Here is a 21,333-nt window from a genome sequence, read left to right as displayed (position 1 = left end):
ATCCCAGCAGGGAAATTACTTAATACACAAAATACACAAATACACAAAATTAATCCAATTTCAATTTTAACATAAAGATGAATTTTGCTGCTTTAATATTCAACATTCTGTCCAGCTGCTGAAGGAAGTCTGTTTCTCTTTTGCGCGTCCAGCCACAGTGGGACACTTTGAAGAGACAGTGAACTAATATATAAACTGAAACATGAATTAATATTATGATACGATATGATATAAATCATCATTAGCGGATTTCTATCTATCAAAATAAAACAGTAACAATCTGTGTCCTTACAAAGTTTTGTTGGAAGCTTCAACCACTGGCAGCAGCCTCAGAAGATTCTCGCCTTCACCGGTAGGAGGCGGAAGTGCTGCTTGAAGTCGCTGCTGAATTTAAGGAGGAGAAGAAGAAGCAGCAGCTTTATCAGACGGAGCTGAAGAGTCAAGAAGTCTCCTGCTTTCTTACTCTGGTGAGTTTCTCTGTTTTTCATACATTAATGTCGGATTTTATCTGTATTTTTAATTTCCTTGCAGTTTTACGAAGTTATTGATAACTTTATCTCATTTCCGGGCTCACTTTAGAGGTATTTTATTAGCTAAAATGCTAATGTGTAGATAGAGAGTTGACCTACTTATAAACGGTGAAAGAAAGTTTATTTTATGTAAACAGACGTTTATTATTGTACTAAAGTGGCTGGTTTTTAATTTTACTGTTTTATTTTGCACCCATCTAAGGGCGCGTCGTGTTTATGGGAATTATGAGTTTAGATTAAAACATTTTTTTCTGTTAGATATTTTACTTTTATCTCAATGTAATTAACACGTTATTATGCTTTTATCTACTAGAGATAGCTCAAAGTTAATCTCACTGACCTAAAACATTTGCTTTTAATTAGTTTTATATAGAAATTGTCCTAAAACTACATCCAATAATATTTCGCAATATTCCCCCTTTTAAATTAGAGCATTTTTGTTTGTGTATCTCTTCAATAATTTAATATTTTTCTTCTTTTCTTACCAAAGTCAAAAGGAAATTAACTGAAAAATGTAAAATATTTAGTTTTTCTTAAAGCATCTTTTGACAAAACTATATTCTGATGTGTAATAATTTAATAACAATCAACATTTTCTCTAAAAATCAACATATTCGGTAGGTTATGATGAAAAAAAGAAACATTTTAGAGCTGATGTGACCTCAGGATTATTATTCTTCCTCTCTTTGTTTCATCCTGGTTCTTTCATGCATGCTTGCCCAGTTTTCCCAGTGAGTGGGCAGCAAAAACTCGACTTCCACTCACTTCCTGCTAGAAGCTGGGCTGACCCAGCTTTGCATTATGGGTAGAAAAATGGATCTAAATGTAGTTTTTATCTTCCACTGGTTTGATCTTGGTATTCTTTTTTTTCTGCTTTGTTTGCTGGTAGTTTAACAATGCAGACGCCGGCCCAGTCGGTCCTCCACAGTGGGTATTTCCACCCGACGCTGCGCTACTGGCAGAGCTGCGCCGCTGACCTCAGACCAGACAACCTCATCTACCCCATCTTCATCACGTCGGTGGAACTGCTCCTCGTTTTCTGAAACAAACCAGGTTCATCCTGCTGTTCGCAGGAGTTTGACGGTCAGTCTGTTCTGTTTGCTTCTCCTGCAGAGACAGTCCGGACGCGGTGGAGCCGATCGGGAGCCTGCCGGGTCAGGCCAGGTGAGTCTCACCTGGGAGTTCGGCCCCAGAGGGAAGCCAGGGGCCGAGCTGTCGAGGGCCGGCGTGGGTGTTGTTGTCAGATAAACGCTGCTGGGAGGGAAGAGTGAGAATCTGGACTGAGATAAGCAGAGAGGCGGTTAGACGGCCGACCAGCTGATCTCAGAGCTTAGAAACAGTTTTATTTAAAAACGGAGGCTGTTCTCTAGACTGAATGGGTTTATTTCTATTCATCTGATTACATTTTTTAATTTAGCTTTTTTCAGATATGTTTTTAATGAATTTAATTAATTTATTGAGATTTATTTTTTTAGTTTATTCAGCTATTTTTTTGATTTTATTTACATCATTTTATACATTGAATGTTTTAATTCTTTTTTTGTTTAGCTTTTTAAATTACAATTCTCATAAACTTTTTACTTATTTCATTTGTTTTATTTTTGACTAAGAAAAATAAAATGTTTTAGTTTTTTATTTATTGATTAACTAATTGTATTTAACATATTTTGCAGTGTTTTAGTTTTATACATTATTTAGATATTTAGATTTATCTGTTTATTTAAAAATGTATAGTTTATTCTATTTATTGATGACTGATTTATTAATTTTACTTAATTTTTAAAACTTATTTTAAATTGATCAAAGTATCTTTAGTAGTTCATTTTATATTTTATATATTTATTTTTTATTGTTTTTCATTATTATTTTGCATTTTATGTAGTAATCAAGTAATAAATACTTTATTTATTATATAATACACAACAATATAAAACTATTTTAATTTAGGAATATTTTTGTTTATTTAGTTCTGTGTAATATTTAATATATCTCATAATTTTCAGTTGGTTTATTTTTTTATTTAAAGTTTTTTCAATGTTTTCTTTCAGTGATTTTATTTAATTTCTTTATCTTTTAATTCTACTTCATATTTTTAAGTTATTTTTATTATGTGAAGTTATTTTAAAAAGTTTCGAAAATTTCACATTTCATAGTTTTATTATATTTAATGTTTTTATTTTTAATTAAACCCACATGTTTATTTATGACCTGAGTAATAATTGAACCGTCTGCGTTCTGCAGGTATGGGGTGAATAAGGTGGAGGAATTGCTGCGGCCGCTTGTTGAAAACGGTTTGAAGTGCGTCCTCATTTTTGGCGTCCCGGCAAAAATAGCAAAGGTCAGTCAAAGTAAATCTGAAAACACACATTAACATGTGAATCAGTGAAGTCTGTGTAATCCTTAGTCTGGTTGAATCAGTGTAAACGAGCAGCCGTGTTCTGGTTCCTCCAGGACGAACGCGGTTCTGGCGCCGACTCAGACGACACGCCCGCCGTTCTGGCCATCAAAAAGATCCGCAGTTTGTTCCCGGAGCTGCTGGTGGCGTGCGACGTCTGTCTGTGTCCCTACACCTCCCACGGACACTGCGGTCAGCGTCCACTTCCTGCCTCAATGCTTACAGACGACCTGTTCATTTCTGACTTTCTTCTTCTTCTCCTCAGGCATCCTGAACCAGGACGGCTCCCTGAACAACGACGCCAGCTGCCTGCGGCTCGCCGAAGTCGCTCTTTCTTACGCTCAGGCTGGTAAACAGAAACTTCTGACCCAACGTGTCTGAACCGAATCTGAACCGGAGTCGTTTTAACCGGAGCTGAACTTCCTGTGCAGGCTGCCACATCATCGCTCCGTCTGACATGATGGACGGACGGATCAGAGCCATCAAACATTCTCTGCTGTCCAACGGTTTGGGGAACAAGGTGAAGCTCTGCAGCAGAAACATTTCCTAGAAACAATAAGATTAGTTTATTTTTGCTCCATTTTCTGTTTCCAGGTCTCAGTGCTGAGCTACAGCGCAAAGTTTGCTTCCTGTTACTACGGTCCGTTCAGGTACAGTTAGCCGCCGCATCAGAACCAATTAACCTTTTATTTTCATTTTTGTTTTTCCTTCTCATTTTTTTCATTTTTTTGTTATTATTAAAAGACAAAACGAGACATGGATACATTTTTCCTTTTTTTCTTTATTTTTCTTTCCTTTTTTGTTTTTTTCTTTTGTCCACTTTCTCTTCTTTTTTCCATTTTTTTCCTTTTAAAAGGGAAAACAACAACATGGAGTTTATTTCTATTCTTATTTCTATTCTTTTCTTGTTTTGTTTTTTTTCATTTTTCTTTTTTATCCTTTTTTCATATGGAGTACTTTTTTATATTTTCTTTTCTTTTATTCTTTTATATTTTCTTTTTTCCGTTTTCCTTCTTTTTCCTTCTTTTTTCTTCTATTTGCTTTTTATTCTCTATTTGCTTTTTATTCTCTATTTGTTTTTTCTTTTTTTCTTTTAGAAGGAAAAAAAAATAAAAACATGGAGTTCTTTTATATATTTTTTTCTTTTATTCTTTTATATTTTTTTTCTTTTTTTTTTTCTCTTTTCCTTCCACATTTTTCTTTTGTCTTTCTTTTCCTTGTATTTGTTTATCCAGCTATTCGTCCTTTTCTGGCGTTCCTAATTCTGTTTGTTGTTTTGCGTTCTGTAGGGACGCGGCCCAGTCAAAGCCCGCGTTTGGAGACCGGCGCTGCTACCAGCTTCCAGCCGGAGCGAGAGGCCTAGCGCTGCGAGCCGTGGTGGGTTTTCCAGTCTGGTTCTGTTTGAACACAGCCGGGGAGGCTGACCTCTGGTTGACCTCTTGCTGACCTCTGGTTGACCTCTGGCTTTGTGCTCAACAGGAGCGAGATGTGAGGGAAGGAGCCGACATGCTGATGGTGAAACCGGGCCTGCCGTACCTGGACATCATGAGGGAGGTGAAGGACAAGGTGAGCAGACGAGCTTTTCCACATTTTTGTGTATTTTATGTATTTAGCCATTAATCCCTCCATCCGTTTATCTACACACATATTCATCAATTCACCTGTTCATCCACATTTATCCATACATTCATTTATCCATCTGTCCATTGTCATTGTTCCTGTCTTGATTTTCTGACATTGTGTTTTTCTGGATCCTCCCTGCAGTTCCCCTCCCATCCTCTGGCGGTGTATAACGTGTCGGGGGAGTTTGCCATGCTGTGGCACGGAGCGAAGGCCGGAGCGTTTGACCTGCGCGCCGCTGTGATGGAGGCCATGACCGCCTTCCGCAGGGCAGGTGAGGCGGAGGAACCCACCTGCTGACAAACTGAGGGCCAAATTTAGAGGATCCGGTTCAAGGAAAAGGAAACTTTTACACGACCTCAAATAAGTCAGTGGTTTACAGAACCACCAGTCAGGAACACTGGCAGGCCTTTGGGTTTCTACCAGTTCTAGAGACTGACAATCGTCTACACTCCTTAAGGATCTAGATTTATCTCTTAACGCCGTTTGAGGTCTAGGTGCGTCTCCTTACTTGTTTGAGTTCAGCTGTTGGTGTCACCTGCAGGCGCTGACATCATCATCACCTACTACACACCTGAGCTGCTCACCTGGCTGAAGCAGTAAGGGAGTCGCTGTGACTGAGGGAAACGTGGTAAAACTGGACCGACTCATTCCTGGACCGTCTGATCTCCAGGCTGGGCTGCAGCTCTGCTTCGTGGCCCGAATCCTGGAAACTAGTTTCTGTTTTTAGCTGCTGATGCTGTGATGCATTGAGAATGTAGAAACATATTTTAGTTTTTTAGCCTGGCGTGTCGCCGCTGCATTAAACTAGATCATGAATCAGATAATTATGACGTGTTTATGTAAGAGAAAATAAAAGTGTTCATTCTGATCTGAGGCTGTTTTATTTATTACAGCTGATTTTTATCAATTATTTTCTTTATCTGTTATAAAGGATAAAATATACCAAACTATGCTAATATTTAATCAAGTTTTTATGGAAACTGATGCCTTTTTAATTTTTCTAATATTTACATTTTTTCACTGAAAGATTTTTAAATTCCTTTCATTCCAAATCGGATTAATATGACGGCATATCACGGCCATTGCAGATAGAAAGAAAAATAGATTTCATTTTTTTTTAAATCTAAAATTGAAAAGTTGAAAATTTGCTTGAAAAATCTCAGAAACTTTGAAACTCATTTCTCTAAATATTTGATTTTTTTCTAACAGATGTTCGACTTTTCAAACTCCGACATTTTCACGTTTTCTGAGCATTTTTGCCAGAAATGTACTCCTCTTTTTTTCATCTCCAATGCTCCGTCTTACTTTCCGATTATTAAGGAGGATTTTTATTTAATAGATTAAGAAAAAGAGAGTGATTCCGTCTGCCACCACAAGAGGGCAGAGTTGCGCCATGTTCCAGGGAACTGAGGCCATTTTCGCTCCGTTATTTAACACAAAGTGACTGACTACCGTAAAGTTACGGTCACATTTTTCCTGTATCATCCATCCATCCATCCATCCATCCATCCATCCACAGAAAGGAGAGGAAATGAAAACGACAGCGCCTTTGACGCTGTGACTTATTTCCCCTGACTGAATGGGAAGGTGTCGGACGGTTTTCCAGAAACCAGCAGCTGAAATCAGACGACCCGCTCGGTTCCGTTCAGCCGGAAAGATGAAGAGGCTGCAGGCGGATCTGGAGGAGGAAGGGAGCTTCAGTATGGGAGCACTGACTCCCAAACTGACCTCTGACCTTCTGCAGGAAAACATTTGACTAGCATAGAGCCCTGTAAAAAAATTACTGGTACAAATTAAACTTTTTTCACCTTATTTATTAGTTATCACAACAAAGTTCAGTTTATTTTGGGGGACTTTGTGTCACAGACCAATATTTAGCTCAAGACAATAAAAAATGGACAACTGCCAAACTATTTAATTTCTCTAACGTAGAAAATAATCCTAGATCAGTTCTTCAGAGTTTGTAATCTGCATTCTCTACAGTTTGTAAAGTTATAAAGTGAAAAATTAACAATAATTTGGCTTAGATAGCCGATCAGAGATGAAAATTAAATTGTGATATTTATAAATATCACAATTTCAAACTAATTCTGTTTGGAACTAAATATATAGTTTAAAACAAAATACAATGTGAACAAATCAAAGATTCAGTTCGCAAGCTTAAGTATTTTGCTTGCAAACTAAATATTTTACTCCGAATCAAACAGTTAGTAACCTTAATTTTCAGCTTAAAAGCTAAATATTTAGCTTCAAACTAAATATTTAGTTAGCAAACTAAGCTAAATATTTTTGGTTGGACCTAAAAATGTTGTTTGCTAACTAAATATTTAACTTGCCAACGACATATTTAGGTTGCTAACAACATATCTGTTGACCAAACTAAATATTTAGCACTAGTTCAAACAAAATATTTAGTTTGAAGCTAACTACTTTGATTACAAACTAAACATCTTTCTCCAATCTAAACATGTAGTTAGCATGCTATATACTTAGCACCAATCCAAACAAAATGTTTTGTATGAAGTTAAATATTTAGTTTTACAAATGAAATATTTAGCTACAAACTAAATGACAATTAAATGTTTAGTTTGAAACTAAAAATGTGACTGGAAAATTAATCCCATTTATTTTTCTTATGTCAGGCTAAATAACTAAAATTGTTGCTTTTAATTTTTGGCGGCTTAACTTTACAAACGGGACATCAGAGTTCTCACTATTTACAATTGGATTCACTAAACTCCCAGGACGTACCGGGGATCCACGGCAGTTTAGTTCAAAACATATTCATGTGTTAGAATGGCCTAGTCAAAGCCTAAATTTTGAAGAATTGAAACCAGTGTCCATTCTTCACCCAGTTTGACTGAGCAATTGTTATTTTTGCATTTTGCATTGCAACTGGACCTAAAAGTGTTCAAAACCATGCCGCACTTTTCAGATTTTTTTTCTGTCGTCAAAAATTTAGAAAAATTTGTTTTTCCTTCCAGTACCAAACTTAACTCTTTGTGTTGGTCTTTTAACGTAACCAGGCCGCCAGGGGGCGATTTAACTTTACTTTTTTTACTTTAATAAACTGATTTTTCTTTAATTTAGTTATATTTATTTATAAACTTGCGCTCTGTAAAGACAAACGCTGTTTATGAAGCAGTGTTTATCAAACATACTGTATTTCTCCAGGGATAATTGAGATATTAGTGGAAGTTTGTAATCTGATTTAGTAAATACTTTTTTATTTCTTGAGCGCAGTAGTTCGGACGGCGCCGCTGTGTATTTTTTACAGTGTGTGACGTGTGCAGGGGGCCGAGCGGAGCCGCGCTCTGATTTAACTTACAGTCATCCGGCTGAGTTATCACTCTGGGAGAGGCCGTCACTGTGAGGACCGCGCTGCGCTGGGAAACTACTACAACTTCATTCACCGTGGATTTACGCAGCGGGGACGCATGGCACAGCCGCGCTCACGCCACCGGGCGACGACTTTACTGAGTTCGTGCCACTTGTGAAGGCGCGCGCGGGGCGAGTTTGGGGTCTTTATGGTGCGGTGAGACTGAGGGAAGCCTCTCCAAGCTGTGCGCACAGAGATGGAGCGCAGAGCCGCGCTGGGCTGCTGCCTGCTGGCCGCGCTCTGCCTCCTCCGCGGCTGCTGGAGCGACATCACGGTGGCGGTGATGCTGCCGGACAACTACAGCATGTACGCGTGGGCTCTGCCGCGCGTGCTGCCGGCCATCCTCATGGCGAAGGAGGATCTGCACGGGAAGCACAACCTGCTGCTCGGCCACGACATCAACATCCTGAACTACAGCACGCAGGACCCCGCCGCGGGCTCGTGCGCAGAGAGCCGCGCGCAGGTGCTGGCCGTGGACGCGAAGCTCTACGTGCGCCCGGACGTCTTCTTCGGACCCGGATGCGTGTACCCGCTGGCCTCCGTGGCGCGGTTCGCGTCCCACTGGAAGCTGCCGCTGATCACCGCCGGCGGCCCCGCGTACGGGTTCGACGCGCGGGAGGAGTACCGGACCATCGTGCGCAGCGGGCCGACCAGCACCAAGATCGGGGACTTCATCAACGCGCTGCACACGCAGTTCAACTGGACGTCGCGCGCCGTGGTGATCTTCTACGACCAGCGGCAGGACGACCGGCCGCACTACTTCCTGTCCGAGGGGATCTACCTGAACCTGAAGCAGGAGATCAACGTGACGGTGGAGGCGCGGCCGTACCAGAAGGAGCAGGACCACAAGGAGCTGGTCGGCTTCATGAAGGAGAGCGGCCGCAGTAAGACATCCATCCATCCAATAATTCATAAACGATTAATCGGATTAATGCTAGTGTCCTCAACTAATTTGGTCATGATTCATCTACAGATTCTTAAAAAGGCATTACACAAAAACTGTACAAATTTTTTTTAACATTTTGCATTTAACACAAATAACTTTTAAACGATTAATCATGATTAATATATTTTTTAAATAATCGTCAACTAATTGAGTAATCAATTAATCGTTAACTCCAATATACAATATACCATACAATATAATATGTCAAAAATTGCAAGTTACTGAAAGAACAAAATACAAAGAGCTGTAATTATGGTAAACTGTACAAAAATGTAAACATTTTGCATTAAGCACAAAAACATCCTTTATTTGTAAATATGTTGTTCCCAGAATTTATTAGTGACAGTTTTAGCTTCACCTGGATCAAATTTGGTAAAAGAAATCCCTTAAGCAACTGTTGCTGTCCAATTATTCATCGATTAGTCCAGAAATATTTACCATATCAGCCCTGCATTGTATTGATGTTAAGTCAAGCAGAAAAGCTGAGCTGTTCACATGTCGATTTTAAAAGCATTTATTTGCTGCAGATGCATCCTTTGCTACAAATAATGAAAGTATGAATCTGTCCATCCATTCTTGAAATGATTAATAAAATTAAATGATTAATCGTGATTAATCCATTATTCAAATAATATTCAACGAATTTAGCAATTGATTAATCGTCAACTTGAGCATGCAGACTCTAAAAACGGCCAATTGCTCAGAGCATTAATTACACCCTAACTGTATAAAAATAAATACATTTTGTATTAAGTTAAGTTTATTTGTATAACATATTTCAGCAATAATCGTAAAAACATCATATAGTCATCAATTATGGAACGAGACATGACATAGTCAAAGTCATCAAGCAAATACACGTCAAATATGTTGATTCCAGTTACTACAAACAAATGCAGCTCTAAACATGTCAGCCTTGATTTAAAGGAACTCAGTGTTTCGGCTGATTTGCAGTTCTCTGGTAGTTTGTTCCAGATTTGAGAACCTGTGAGGACACTGTTCCAGTAATCAATGCGACTAAATATTAACGCATCGATGAGTTTCTCTACATCCTTTAATCCTGGCTTCAGGCTGGCTTTATAACTGTCTTTATGTGGCTCTGAAGGTTCAGATCACAGTTCATCACTGACTCATCTTTAGGTCCAAAGATAAAAACTTCAGTTTTGTTTCTGTTCAACTGGAGAAATTTATGGCTCCTTCACACATTGAATTAAAAACGTTTTGTGTTTGTAAATCGATTCAACTCAGAACTTTTCCAAACGGCGGTTATAGAAAAAAAATCTCCCATTAAACACCTTTTGCTATCTTACTATTAATTTGTTAATTAAAATGTAACTTTTTGCATTTTAGGCAATAAAATGTTTATTTGAATCTTTTAATGGATTTGTAATATTGTGTAAAAAATCTTAAGTGGTTAAATGAAAAATACACAACAATTGATTAATCAGTTATCACCAGAATAATCGATTAATCGATTACTAAAATAATCATTAGTTACCGCCTTAATCCGTCCGTCCATCCATCCATCCATCCATCCATCCATCCATCTACTCTAACTTCTCCTTTAGTTCAAAGCAGATAGTTAATTATCCTCTAGTTCTTTCACTTCTGGCTCGTTTCCTAAATGCTGAAATAAATTAATTCAACTTTAACTGTCCAGGTCAGAACCAGGTTTTTCCAGGCGGTCAGCACTCGGTCCGGTGGGACGCCTGTTTTTGCCAGGGTTATTACCCAGGAATGTCTTCCGGCTGTGCTGCTGCTGCGGGTTTAGCTCCTGTGGAGGACCGCCACATGGGAATGAGAAGCTGTCATTAAATCTGTTCCCTGACAGCCAAAAACAAGCCGCATGTTGTTCCCATTCGTACAAAGAACACAGAGACCGTGAGCAGATTTACTGATATTTAATCAATCTGGAAACAAGACAAAACCCCTTCAACTTATTTACAACGGGTGTTGTTCCAACTGCAAACTATGGATTCTTTTATCAATATTTCATATGACAGACCAACACAAAGTGGGGCTGGAATGATTAATCGTGATTAATCGACTATCAAAAATAATCGTCGCTAATTTAGTAATCGATTAATCATTAACTGGAGTAACAAAAACAACAAAAACATTTTCTCCAAAGCTCACCACTCCACTACAAAGAGTGTCAAGTCTCTATAACATCCATTCAACGCTAAGAAATCCAGGTGTGTTAGTGTGGCCTAGTCAAAGTCCAGACTCAAAGCCAGTTGAGAAGAGTTCAAAAGTTGTGTTCCCAGCTGCTCTCCACTTAATGTGACTGAATTTGATCTATTTTGAAAAGAAGGATGGACAAAACACTAAAAATACTATGGTAGAAATGATTAATCAGATTAATTGTGATTAATTGATTATCAAAATAATCGTCAGCTAATTTAGTAAACAATTAATCATTAACTAAAGTATACAGAATCAAGAAGGCCATTGGTTGAAACAAAATCAATATTTCTATACAATTAAAAGACGCAAATAAAGAAATAATTCAGTTATTTTTCTAAATAAGAAAATAAACATAAACGCACTCCTTCAGTGAATCTGAACCAGGTGAAGCTTCAACTATACCACTTTTGGATAAAACATATTTACAGACAAATGCAAAATGTAAATATTTTTTGTACAGTTTTGGCTTAATTATTCCTGTGAACATGTTGGGGTTTTTTTACCAAATGGGCCTGTTAGAGTGGGAATATTCCAGTTAATGATTAATTGTTTACTAAATTAGTTGACCATTATTTGAATGTGATTAATCACATTTAATTTGATTAATCGTTTCAGCCCAATGGAAGAGTTCATGTTTAAGTTAGTGATTGCTCAAACCAAGCCCAAATTCAATATCCAGTTAATGATTAATCGATAACTAAATGAGTTGACGATTATTTCAATCATTGATTAATCGCAATTCATTGTGATTAATCATAGTTAGTCATGATTAATCATCAATTAATCACAATTAGTCATGTTTTTAATCATAGTAGAGTGAATTTAAAAGGATTCATGTCTTATTTTAGCTCAGTTTTTTTGTGTATTTCCTAACAGAAATGTAAGAGCAACCTTTGCAGGAATATTTATGTTTTTGCAAAGATGATTTGTCTTGGAAAGCTTGACCAACAAAGATGTGCTGCTGACAGCTCAGAAAACACTCGGGCTGTTTTTGGAAAGCTGGCCAGAGATGATTGGTTTGGACTGATTATATCCAGTTTGGATTTAATCCGATAAGAGGAATGTTTGCTCAGTCACCTGTTCATCGCTTTTTTTGTGTTGTTTTATAATGTTTTTTTTATATTTTCACTGGTTGTTGTAGTCAGTGATAGTTCGTAGAGGTCTTGGGGGGGAATCTCATGATTCGGGAAACATCTGGAGGGAATCACTGTTCACTTCAGAGCAGAATGTGCTCCCAAATAGTAAATACTGCCGCATTTCGGTAAAGTAATTCCTGGGAGTCTTTATCTGTTGGTTGAACAACGCGAATGTAATCAAAAGGCAATTCTGACCTCCCTCGTTCGGGAATTAGGGGGCAGGGGGTCATGTGAGCTAAAGGTTTTGTCAGGGCTTGTCCCGCCTCGCCACTCAGCAATATTTCTCTTTACACCAGAAATATCCCGCAGGCGGTCGGGTTACTCCGCAAGAAAATGGAGAAAAAGTGAAGGTTTCAGTGGGAAAACAAATAACAGTGAACATTTAATGACTCTGCTCATATTGTGTTTGTTTCCCTCTTTAAAAAGGCAAATGAAGTATTGTAAGCAGGATTAAAACAAAGGGACTTGTGGTTAACGAAATGGACAACATGGCTCTCCACTCAGGGCGCTCCTCAGTCTGGGGGCAGCACAAGAAATCAAACAGCAAAAGCTGGATATCACTGACTTTTCTATTGGTTGCCCTCTGGACAGTGTTTTTAGGATTTATGGGTTTCAGTTTTTGTGTTCTTTTATTATTGCTCAACAGGGCTTGCCATATTCAGTTCATTGGTATTGCTGTAAATGTCTTTCCGTATGAGTTCATTCATTTATTTTTATGTTTTTCTCTTTGTGCGCCGAAGCTAATGATGATGATACTCAATTACTCTCCCTAAACCTAAAAGAATTGAATTATTTAATTTACAAGTAATATTGTATTTAATAGAGATGCACCACAAAAATATATTTTTACAGAAACTGATGTTTATTAAAATTTACAGTATTTTTTAATCAGAAACGTCTACTTTTGAGAGTTGAAAGTCCCACAATATAAAACATTAATAAGGCCTTAAATATATATATGTTTTTACATATATAAAGGTTAAATAAATTAGATTAATTAGTTTCATTATTATTATTATTATTAAAATTTGATACAATTAAGTCAGCAAATTCAATATCCGGATTCTAAAAAACTGGATATTAGTCAACAAAATATCTCAGATTTCAACTCTCCTTTGCCCACATTGATGTTATATATTTGTAAGATATAGTGCTGCCAAAGAAAGGAGTGAGAATAAAATGTCTTTTTTTGAAAGGAGCACCAGTAAAAATAATCTCAACGCTCTCATCTTGATTCTTCTCAGTCTGTTAACGTGAAGCGAGCTCCAGAATCTCTGCTAAGAGAAGGAAAAACCACAGCAGGCTGCAGATTCCTGCCCTTCTGTCCAGTTTGTTCTGTGCATTAGTGGTTTGCAGCTCACAGTGGGAGACACAGAGTCACAGCTCAGGTTTACCTCATTATAATCACTGAAATCCTGCATAACCTGCACGCTGGTTTTACACATCCAGTTTGTAAATGGATGAGTTTCTCATGTTCTCACAGAGAAACTCCTCAGATTAGTCGGTAAATGTTGGAGGTAATCTGCCTCGTCTGGAGGGGAAAACATGACAGAAAATCTGCAGTAATCCTTGGAACATAAGTCAGTGTCTGACTTGATTCCTTCTAATCTGGATGGTGATTATCTGTGAACAGAGTCTGTTTAGTGTCTCTGTCTGACTAAGAACTGATGAGGGAGCTCTATGTAAATAAATAGACCTTACAACAGGAACAAATGGGTGTTAATTCATTCTGAGGTAAACTCAAGTAACAGGTTTAGCAAATCAAGGCTGAATGGAAACTTGGAGCGGTAACAGTGATGATAGTCATGACCATGATGGGGTCGTTTCCCCGAGTAGGAGCCGAACGGCGCCACGAAGCAGAGCTGCTTCGCTGGTTGCTTTTATTTACACTCAGGGTTTTCACTGAGTTTTACACCGGAAGGTTTGAATGAGGCAGAAACATTCGTCTGTCATTCAGGGAGTTTTCACACCTGATAGTCTGGTAGACTGGGTTCGATTGGCAGCAAAAACTACTGCATTTATTACACTTTCAGCTACTGTGGTTTGATTTCACACTGCACACGCTCAAAAGAACCAAAACAATTTTTTAAAAAACTGTTCCCCTCCCTGCCTGTGGGGGCGCTGCACCAAGAATCACCAAAGGAAACGACATGAAAACCTCTGAAGAAGACTCTGACCTCAAAAGATTTTAGTAGTTATAGGATTTCCCTTTTGTCTTTGGTAAAAGACCACAACACATTTCTCCTGCTAGCGCTAGACTAGCGCGTTTGTCTTGGTTGTGTTTACCCAGAATGCCCTGCATTGTAGTCCACTTCCTGCCTTTTGAGCGTTTTGCGTTCACATGTGCATTCAAACCGAGGTTGAGACCGAGGTTTGTAGGCGGATCAGAGTTTTCTTTTTTGTTCAGGTTTTGGTTCCAAACAAACTGGACTTTCTTGATTAGAGGAGATTCATTATGCAAAATTTACATTTCCCATGTTTTTCTATTTCCATTTGGGTCTCAATCGCTTCTAAAAACAACTCAAGTGCTTAAAAAACACCCAGCTGTTTTTTTTTGTTTTTTTTTGTTAAGACACATCCAATGGGCACGCCGTTGTTACCTAGCAACCGCAGCAGAATTCCGCTTGTTACCTAGCAACACCAGTGGAGCTCCAGCATGTTTGGTCAGCTGGTTTTTCCGCTGTATGCTCTGTACAATGGCTGCTGGAAAAGACAAGTACTTTGTTGTTGACTTACCATCCAGAAACTACTTGCTGTATTCTTGTTGGTTGTGCAGGAGGCTCCCCTTCTGCTTTTCAAATATGTATGGTTGTATAATTGGGCATCTGTTTACAGTCATTTTTACGTGTGAGTGTCAACGTTAAGTTGAGGGCATGGAGAGCAGCAGAGGATATGGATTTAAGGTGACAAGATGCTGTAAAACAGCTAAAATCTCATTGTCAAAGAATAATTTTGTTAAAAAATGCAATGAACAGGTTTTGTATAGGCCGTAGAGCTGTCCTAACCTCCACAAGGAAGTGTATTTGTCTCTGTAGGAATGTGAGAGCACCCTCAGGGACGATGCATGCTGGAGGATTAGCACTCAAACAGGAGAATACCTTAAGTACAGTCTTACCTTGACTGCAAGATTTCCAAATGACTTGAAAAACCTGAAAATTTCTCAGTTTCAAAAGTCGAATTTTAAAGTTTTTTCTAGATAATTTCTGAGTTTTTCGGCAGAAATTTACTCCTTTTTTTGTCGGCAAAGTCCCCACCTACTGGAGAAGCATCGGTGTTGCAGCATTCTTTTCATTCTAGATAAACTTGAAAAACCTCCAGAATAATTCGGGTTTGGTTGACATTTACTGACTAAATGTCCTCTCTCTCTTCCTGCTGCTCTCCATGAAATTCTTCCCCATCAGCAGCTTCCTGTCATCTCTGTATTTTGTTACATGAGGTAACCCAACTCCACACATCTGGGACACTTATTTTCCTCTGACATGATCAATGAAGTATTACGTAATGCGGTATTAATAGAAACAAACAGCAGCGTGTTTATCATTCTAAAAATAAATTGTTATTCAATTCTCATCGCTTGATTCAGACCAAATCTAAATACTTTCAGATATTTTCAAGGTCCTTGACAATGTTTGAGAGAGCAGCATCAGTGAAAATGTGAAAGTGTAAAAGGTAAATTTTAGAGTTTGTGATCAAAATGTGTCTACAGGCGGTTAAACTTTTTACCGCTAACGTTTAATTAGCAGAAGAAACTCCAAGCCAACCAACGGACAAGCAGCGAAAGAAAAACAATACTTGGTACTGATGACTCCCTGCTGATTCTGAGAATCTTTCTGCATGATTAAAGTCCATTGAGGAAGCTGAGGCCATATAAGTACAGTAAGTTTCACAAATCTTAATGGAAGGACTGTAGGCATTTCTCAGAAAATGAAGGACGTTTTCAGTGGAACAGGGCTGTTTTCAGGGATCCATCTTGATAGTAACCCAGTAGGAAGGTGGGACTCAGACTCCCATGTAATGATTTTGTAATTCTTGGCAATGCGATACTGGGAACCTGCTGGGTTTTTTTTTATTGTGAACCAAAACTTTCCAGTTCTTAGAACTAGTGAGGAGAACGACAGTCCCAGAAGGGGTTAAATAAACTTGATTTTATTGGGATTTTATGTGATGAATCAGCATATTCAGCCTTTTGTGAATCCATAAATCCCAGGAGCAGCTTTTATTGCAAATATATGAGCAAGTCTTGGAGGTTAAATGTTTACTAGATTCTCATTTGGACTGTAACTTGGCGAAATCCACTTTTTTAGCTCTTAAATACATTTTGTTGGATACTCAGAGTCCCAACAAATACACAAATGTTGAATTTAGTTTCTCCTGATCAGAGTTGGACAGTAACTAGTTACTTTTACTCAATTACATTTACTTGAGTAAAAATATATATACTTTTCTATTTATATAAAAGTATATATATATATAAAAGTATATATACTTTTATATTCATATAAAAGTATATATAAGAGTAAATATACTTTTATATTTACTTTGAGTAAGTAAGTAATTACTTACTCAAGTGGAGTTTATTATGAAGTATTTTTACTCTTACTTGAGTAAATTTTCTGGATTTTCTACAGACAGAATGAAAAACAAACACGTTTTAACCAAAAATTCACCACACAGACACACACCTGCAGGTTTAAGTTTATAAGTTTTTTATTGAAAGAACTAATTTGGAAAAATTTTCTTTGGCCTGATTTCGTTATTTTTTGTTACTTACATGAATTATTGTCATTTTGGTCCTTTAATTACCAAAATTTCCACTTAACTTTGTAATTTTGTCCATCTGATGATGTAATTTTTAATATTAAATGATCAATAATTTGATCAGTTACTCAGTACTTGAGTAGATCTTTTCAGAAATACGTTTTACTCTTATTGGAGTAATTTCTTGGATGACAACTTTTTACTATTATCACTATTACGGTTTTTTTTTAGCTGTTATGTCACAATATTTGCTCCTGAACTACTAAATAAGGTCATGAACTTCCGGCTACCCACTTTCGCGAATCCGCCATATTGTAATTCTCGCAGTGACGTAGCCGTTGCAGTTTAAATTTGCTGAAACTACAAGTGGTCAAAATGTTCCGTTGTTGGGAGTATTAACCCACATAAGTCACTACACCGTCCTCCAACATCAGACCCTCTTCAAATTACCTCGTTAAAAGTAATTTTGTCTGGGAAATGTTCCCCCATCAGTGGGGAAAATCCCCTTTCAATTAAAGGACTCAGCAACTTCCTCGTTATTAATATATAGAACTTCCACTTCTGTCCGTGGAAGTGGAAATGACGGACACAGCAAGGCGGTGAGCTAGCATCGTGCCGTCTGCTTATGCTAGCTGTTAGCTCCTTGAGGACATGACCGTACTGCGTGTTTAGAACAATATTAATATTACAATAACAATATTAGTTTGTAGAATAGTATTATTTCATACATAGTTTAGCTTTGTGTTTGACGTCTTTGCTTTGAGGACCCCACCATTCAAATGCTTTCAATGACGTTCTTGGAGCTAGCGTTAGCCAACTGGCTAACTAGGTTGAGTTTTTTTATAAGACATGTTCATTTATATGATGGCAGCATTTTCTGCCTGGAATATGTAAGTCTGGATAGACGCTATTAAATATTAAAATAGGCAGTTCTAATTGTTTTTTGTTTTGAAGGTTTCATTTTAGTAATCGATTAATCAGTTATTCTCATAATTAATCGGATGAACAATGTCTCATTCCACAGATTTTCCATTTAGCCACTTGAGCCTTTTTATACAGTTTTATATGTAAAGATACAAGTACAGAAATAATTCAATTCATTTTAAAATAAGAAATTAAACATTTTATAGCCTAAATTGCAATACCAAAGCATTCTTTTAGTAAATCTGAATCAGATGAAGATTAAACTATATCACTTTAGGAACTTTGGCTAAACCATATTTACAGATAAAGATGTTTTTATCTTAAATTCAAAATGTATATTTCTTGTACAATTTTGGCATATTTACTGCTCTGATATGTTTTTTTCCACAAAAAATACTTTTTTGAGTCTGTATACTAAATTAAATTAGTTGAATATTATTTCATTAATGGATTAATCGCGATTAATTTGATTAATTGTTTCAGCCCTACTCAAATATTCATAGATTTTAGCTGGTTGATAACCCCGGATGTACCGGCAAATCTGACCTGAACTTTCTTCAACATGTTTTCTGTTTTCTTTATGAATTTTGCTGACTTTAAGTTAGATTTTTCTTCTATGAAAGCTAAATTTGTTTGTGGAAACTGACTGGGCTGGATTTTATTTAGTGGTTTTATATAGACCTGCCAGAAACGAGTTCAGTACTTTCCATTAGTGTGATTTGTTATTTTTCTTTTTTCTGTTTTGCTGCCAAAAACTGGATGGTAAAAGTCTTTAGTTTGGTGTTTTGGTTTCGACTAGCCTCTTTTTTTTGAAGGACCATTTTGTATTCAGAGACTTCAATATTCATTTTATTTGTTGTTTTGTGTAATAATTGTGAATGTTTAAAATGTCTCCCAGTTCCAGTGTTAAATGTTCATTAGAATTTAAAGTTAATTGATATTTTAGATTGAGTTTCTGCATTATTTTACCATTATTTCGAAATGGTCTAAAACAATATTATTGTTTATCGCGATAACTTCTGTGACAATTTATCGTCCAGGAAAATTGGTTAGTATTACAGAAACCCATCAATTAATTTCTCTTCCTCTTTACAGTCATGTGTTCGAGTCTGTAAGTTGACAAGTTGTGCCAAACATCAAAGGAGTTTGAAAAATTTGCGGGAAAAACACGAATAGGTTAAAATTAGCAACTGATGTTGGATGTTTTACGCAAAGTGAAAGACTAAAACATGGGAGGACATTCCTCCGGCTGGGCTTGGGTGTTGTTTCTGGGTCGGGTCCAGGCGGCGGCGGCGGGAACACCTGGCATTGGCGAACCGCGCTGGAAGTGCTGAGCGTTAAGAGCAGCGGCAGCTCATGAGGAAACGTCTGCTAACCAGGCAGTCGGGCTTCCAGCTGGCAGCAGCTGAGGCTCCAACATGAGCGGGAAGGAAAGCTGGTTTCTCTCCGTGACTCAGCAGGGCGTGGGCGGAGAGGACAGCTTCCACCGCCGGGATGGAAACACGATTCAGGCTGATTCTCACCGCCGAGAGAGCGAGAGGATGGATGGATGGATGGATGGATGGATGGATGGATGGATGGATGGATGGGAAATGAAAACTAAGACAGAATGAAGAAAGAGAACATTGTGTTTATTAGAGGCTGCTGCATCCATCTATCCACCCATCCATCCGTCCATCCATCCATCCATTCATCCATCCATCCATCCATTAAAACATCCATCCATCCATTCATCCATCCATCCATCCATCCATCCATTAAAACATCCATCCGTCCATCCATCCATCCATCCATTAAAACATCCATCCATCCATCCATTCATCCATCCATCCATCCATCCATCCATCCATTAAAACACACATCCGTCCATCCGTCCATACATCCATCGTCCACCCATCTATTAAAGCATCCATCCGTCCCTCCGTCTGTCTGTCCATCCATCCATCCATCCATCCATCCATCCATCATATTCATGTTATTTTATTTAATATTCTGAAGGATTTTTCTCTCCACTTTTGATTCTAAATCTCAGTGACCCTTTTTATAAATTCTTATTTCATCTTTTTATCAGAATCAGACGCCAATAAAAATCAGGCCGGCTCTTAAAGCTTGTCATCAAAAGCACAAGCTAATGTCATTACAATAAGTGAACCTGAAAGCTTTTGTCATTCTGCTGTTAAGAGGGAAAATGGCTCCTGGCTTCACAAAAAGAAAAGAAAAACACGGGTCCAGTCAAAGTAAAGGAGCAGATGCTGGACCTCTGCTTCTTCATGGTAGTTTTTATTCCATGTAACTGGGATAAGATAATTTTTAACACTAGAATGGCTGGATTTAGTCCTTTCTGACGTATACCTATTTCGGCTTAGATAGTCCAACTGGCCTGAAGGATTTTATCTAGCAGGCGCTTTTGTTCAGTAAATAAGGCCATTACCTTATCAGTACCCTGGTAATGGCCTCAACGCATCTCACAGTTGCACAATTGTTCCTTAGACTTAGACTTCGACTGACTTTGTTGTCATTTTCAATGCACAGGGTGTATACAGAATGAAATTTCGTTGCATACGGCTCAGGATAATGTTTGAGGTTCCAATGTTGTGAGTAAAATAAAATACAGTATAAAATATGAATATAAATCTAAATATAAAATATAAAGTGCAGGACTGACAGTAAAATAGAAGTTATTTAGCTCTGTACATGTGCAAGGTATAAAGTGGAGACCAGATTTTAAGTGCAGTCCAGTTAAGAGTTCAGCAGTCTGATGGCAAGTAGGAAAAAGCTGTTTCAGAACCAGGTGGGCCTGCACCGGATGCTGCAGAACCTCTTTCCAGAGGGCAGCAGGGAGAACAGTCCATGGTGGGGGTGTGAGGGGTCACTGATGATGTTTCGGCCTCAGGACACGCATCCTGCATCGATGGTTGACCTGACACTTCGCCCTTTTGCCTGAGCTGGGTGTGGAAGGTTGTTGCCGAAGCAGTTTCTCCTTGTGTGCCTTCTTCTCACTCACATGAGAGTTACCGAACTCTTTTGCAAGCTCAACCAGGAAGTCCACCCGTCTCTCCTGCACCCCAATGCATGCCTGATAAATGTTTCCATGTTTGCCAGGTTTGCTGACCAGCTGTCACATAGTGATGGAACCTTAGTCACCCCCCGCAAGATTATGACTGAAATAAATGCCATTAGTTCTTGTGAACTAAATAGGTGAAGCAGTCACCTATTTATCCTCCACAGCACAAAAGGCTGCATGCAAATTTGCATGTGCAAAGTCTCCCAGATCTCTTTTGCTTACACTTTTTGCATGATTTTTTTGAGGTGGATCAACACAATTAATTTGGTTAGTTTATTTCTAAACTGTCATGTTATACCCTCTTAGCTTTATTTAAAAGAGAAACATTACTAATTTCTTTTAGAAAAACCTTTGCATATTTTTTGAAACAGATTGTATGTTTTGCAAACTC

At 38.0% G+C, this 21,333-nt stretch overlaps 3 protein-coding genes and 1 long non-coding RNA gene across 4 annotated transcripts in view; 3 read left to right on the top strand and 1 right to left on the bottom strand.

Moving 5' to 3' along the window:
- Positions 1-21,333, top strand: part of LOC114149750 (protein NLRC5-like) — a 1,536,511-nt gene that overhangs the window by 380,958 nt on the left and 1,134,220 nt on the right. The gene's annotated exons all lie outside the window — the stretch shown is intronic.
- LOC114149825 (uncharacterized) overlaps positions 1-21,333 on the bottom strand; it is a 461,125-nt gene that overhangs the window by 320,568 nt on the left and 119,224 nt on the right. The gene's annotated exons all lie outside the window — the stretch shown is intronic.
- On the top strand, positions 377-5,416 carry alad (aminolevulinate dehydratase). Its single transcript, XM_028025909.1, has 12 exons — positions 377-467; positions 1,420-1,545; positions 1,644-1,694; positions 2,772-2,868; positions 2,982-3,117; positions 3,191-3,274; positions 3,357-3,445; positions 3,520-3,575; positions 4,215-4,302; positions 4,405-4,491; positions 4,690-4,819; positions 5,090-5,416. The coding sequence occupies exons 2-12, from the start codon at positions 1,427-1,429 to the stop codon at positions 5,146-5,148; spliced, it is 996 nt and encodes a 331-aa protein (XP_027881710.1). The 5' UTR covers positions 377-467; positions 1,420-1,426; the 3' UTR covers positions 5,149-5,416.
- The window catches only part of npr2 (natriuretic peptide receptor 2), a 65,188-nt gene continuing 51,734 nt past the window's right edge, over positions 7,880-21,333 (top strand). Inside the window, exon 1 of the mRNA XM_028025849.1 lies at positions 7,880-8,811. Within this exon, the coding sequence (XP_027881650.1) occupies positions 8,124-8,811 (688 nt within the window). The 5' untranslated portion in view covers positions 7,880-8,123. The remainder of the gene's footprint in view (positions 8,812-21,333) is intronic.

The sequence above is a fragment of the Xiphophorus couchianus genome, chromosome 8 (genome assembly GCF_001444195.1).
Source record: "Xiphophorus couchianus chromosome 8, X_couchianus-1.0, whole genome shotgun sequence".
Lineage (NCBI taxonomy): Eukaryota > Metazoa > Chordata > Actinopteri > Cyprinodontiformes > Poeciliidae > Xiphophorus > Xiphophorus couchianus.
Note: the sequence above shows the minus strand (reverse complement) of the source record. Positions and strands in the feature narration are given on the sequence as shown.

What these genes read in the sequence shown, in the direction of transcription:
- alad (XM_028025909.1), top strand. Translation starts at nt 1,427, where the DNA reads ATGCAGACGCCGGCCCAGTCGGTCCTCCACAGTGGGTATTTCCACCCG. An exon ending in CCAACGGTTTGGGGAACAAG is followed by an intron (nt 3,446 to 3,519) that starts GTGAAGCTCTGC and finishes TTCTGTTTCCAG; the next exon opens with GTCTCAGTGCTGAGCTACAG. An exon ending in TGAGGGAGGTGAAGGACAAG is followed by an intron (nt 4,492 to 4,689) that starts GTGAGCAGACGA and finishes TCCTCCCTGCAG; the next exon opens with TTCCCCTCCCATCCTCTGGC.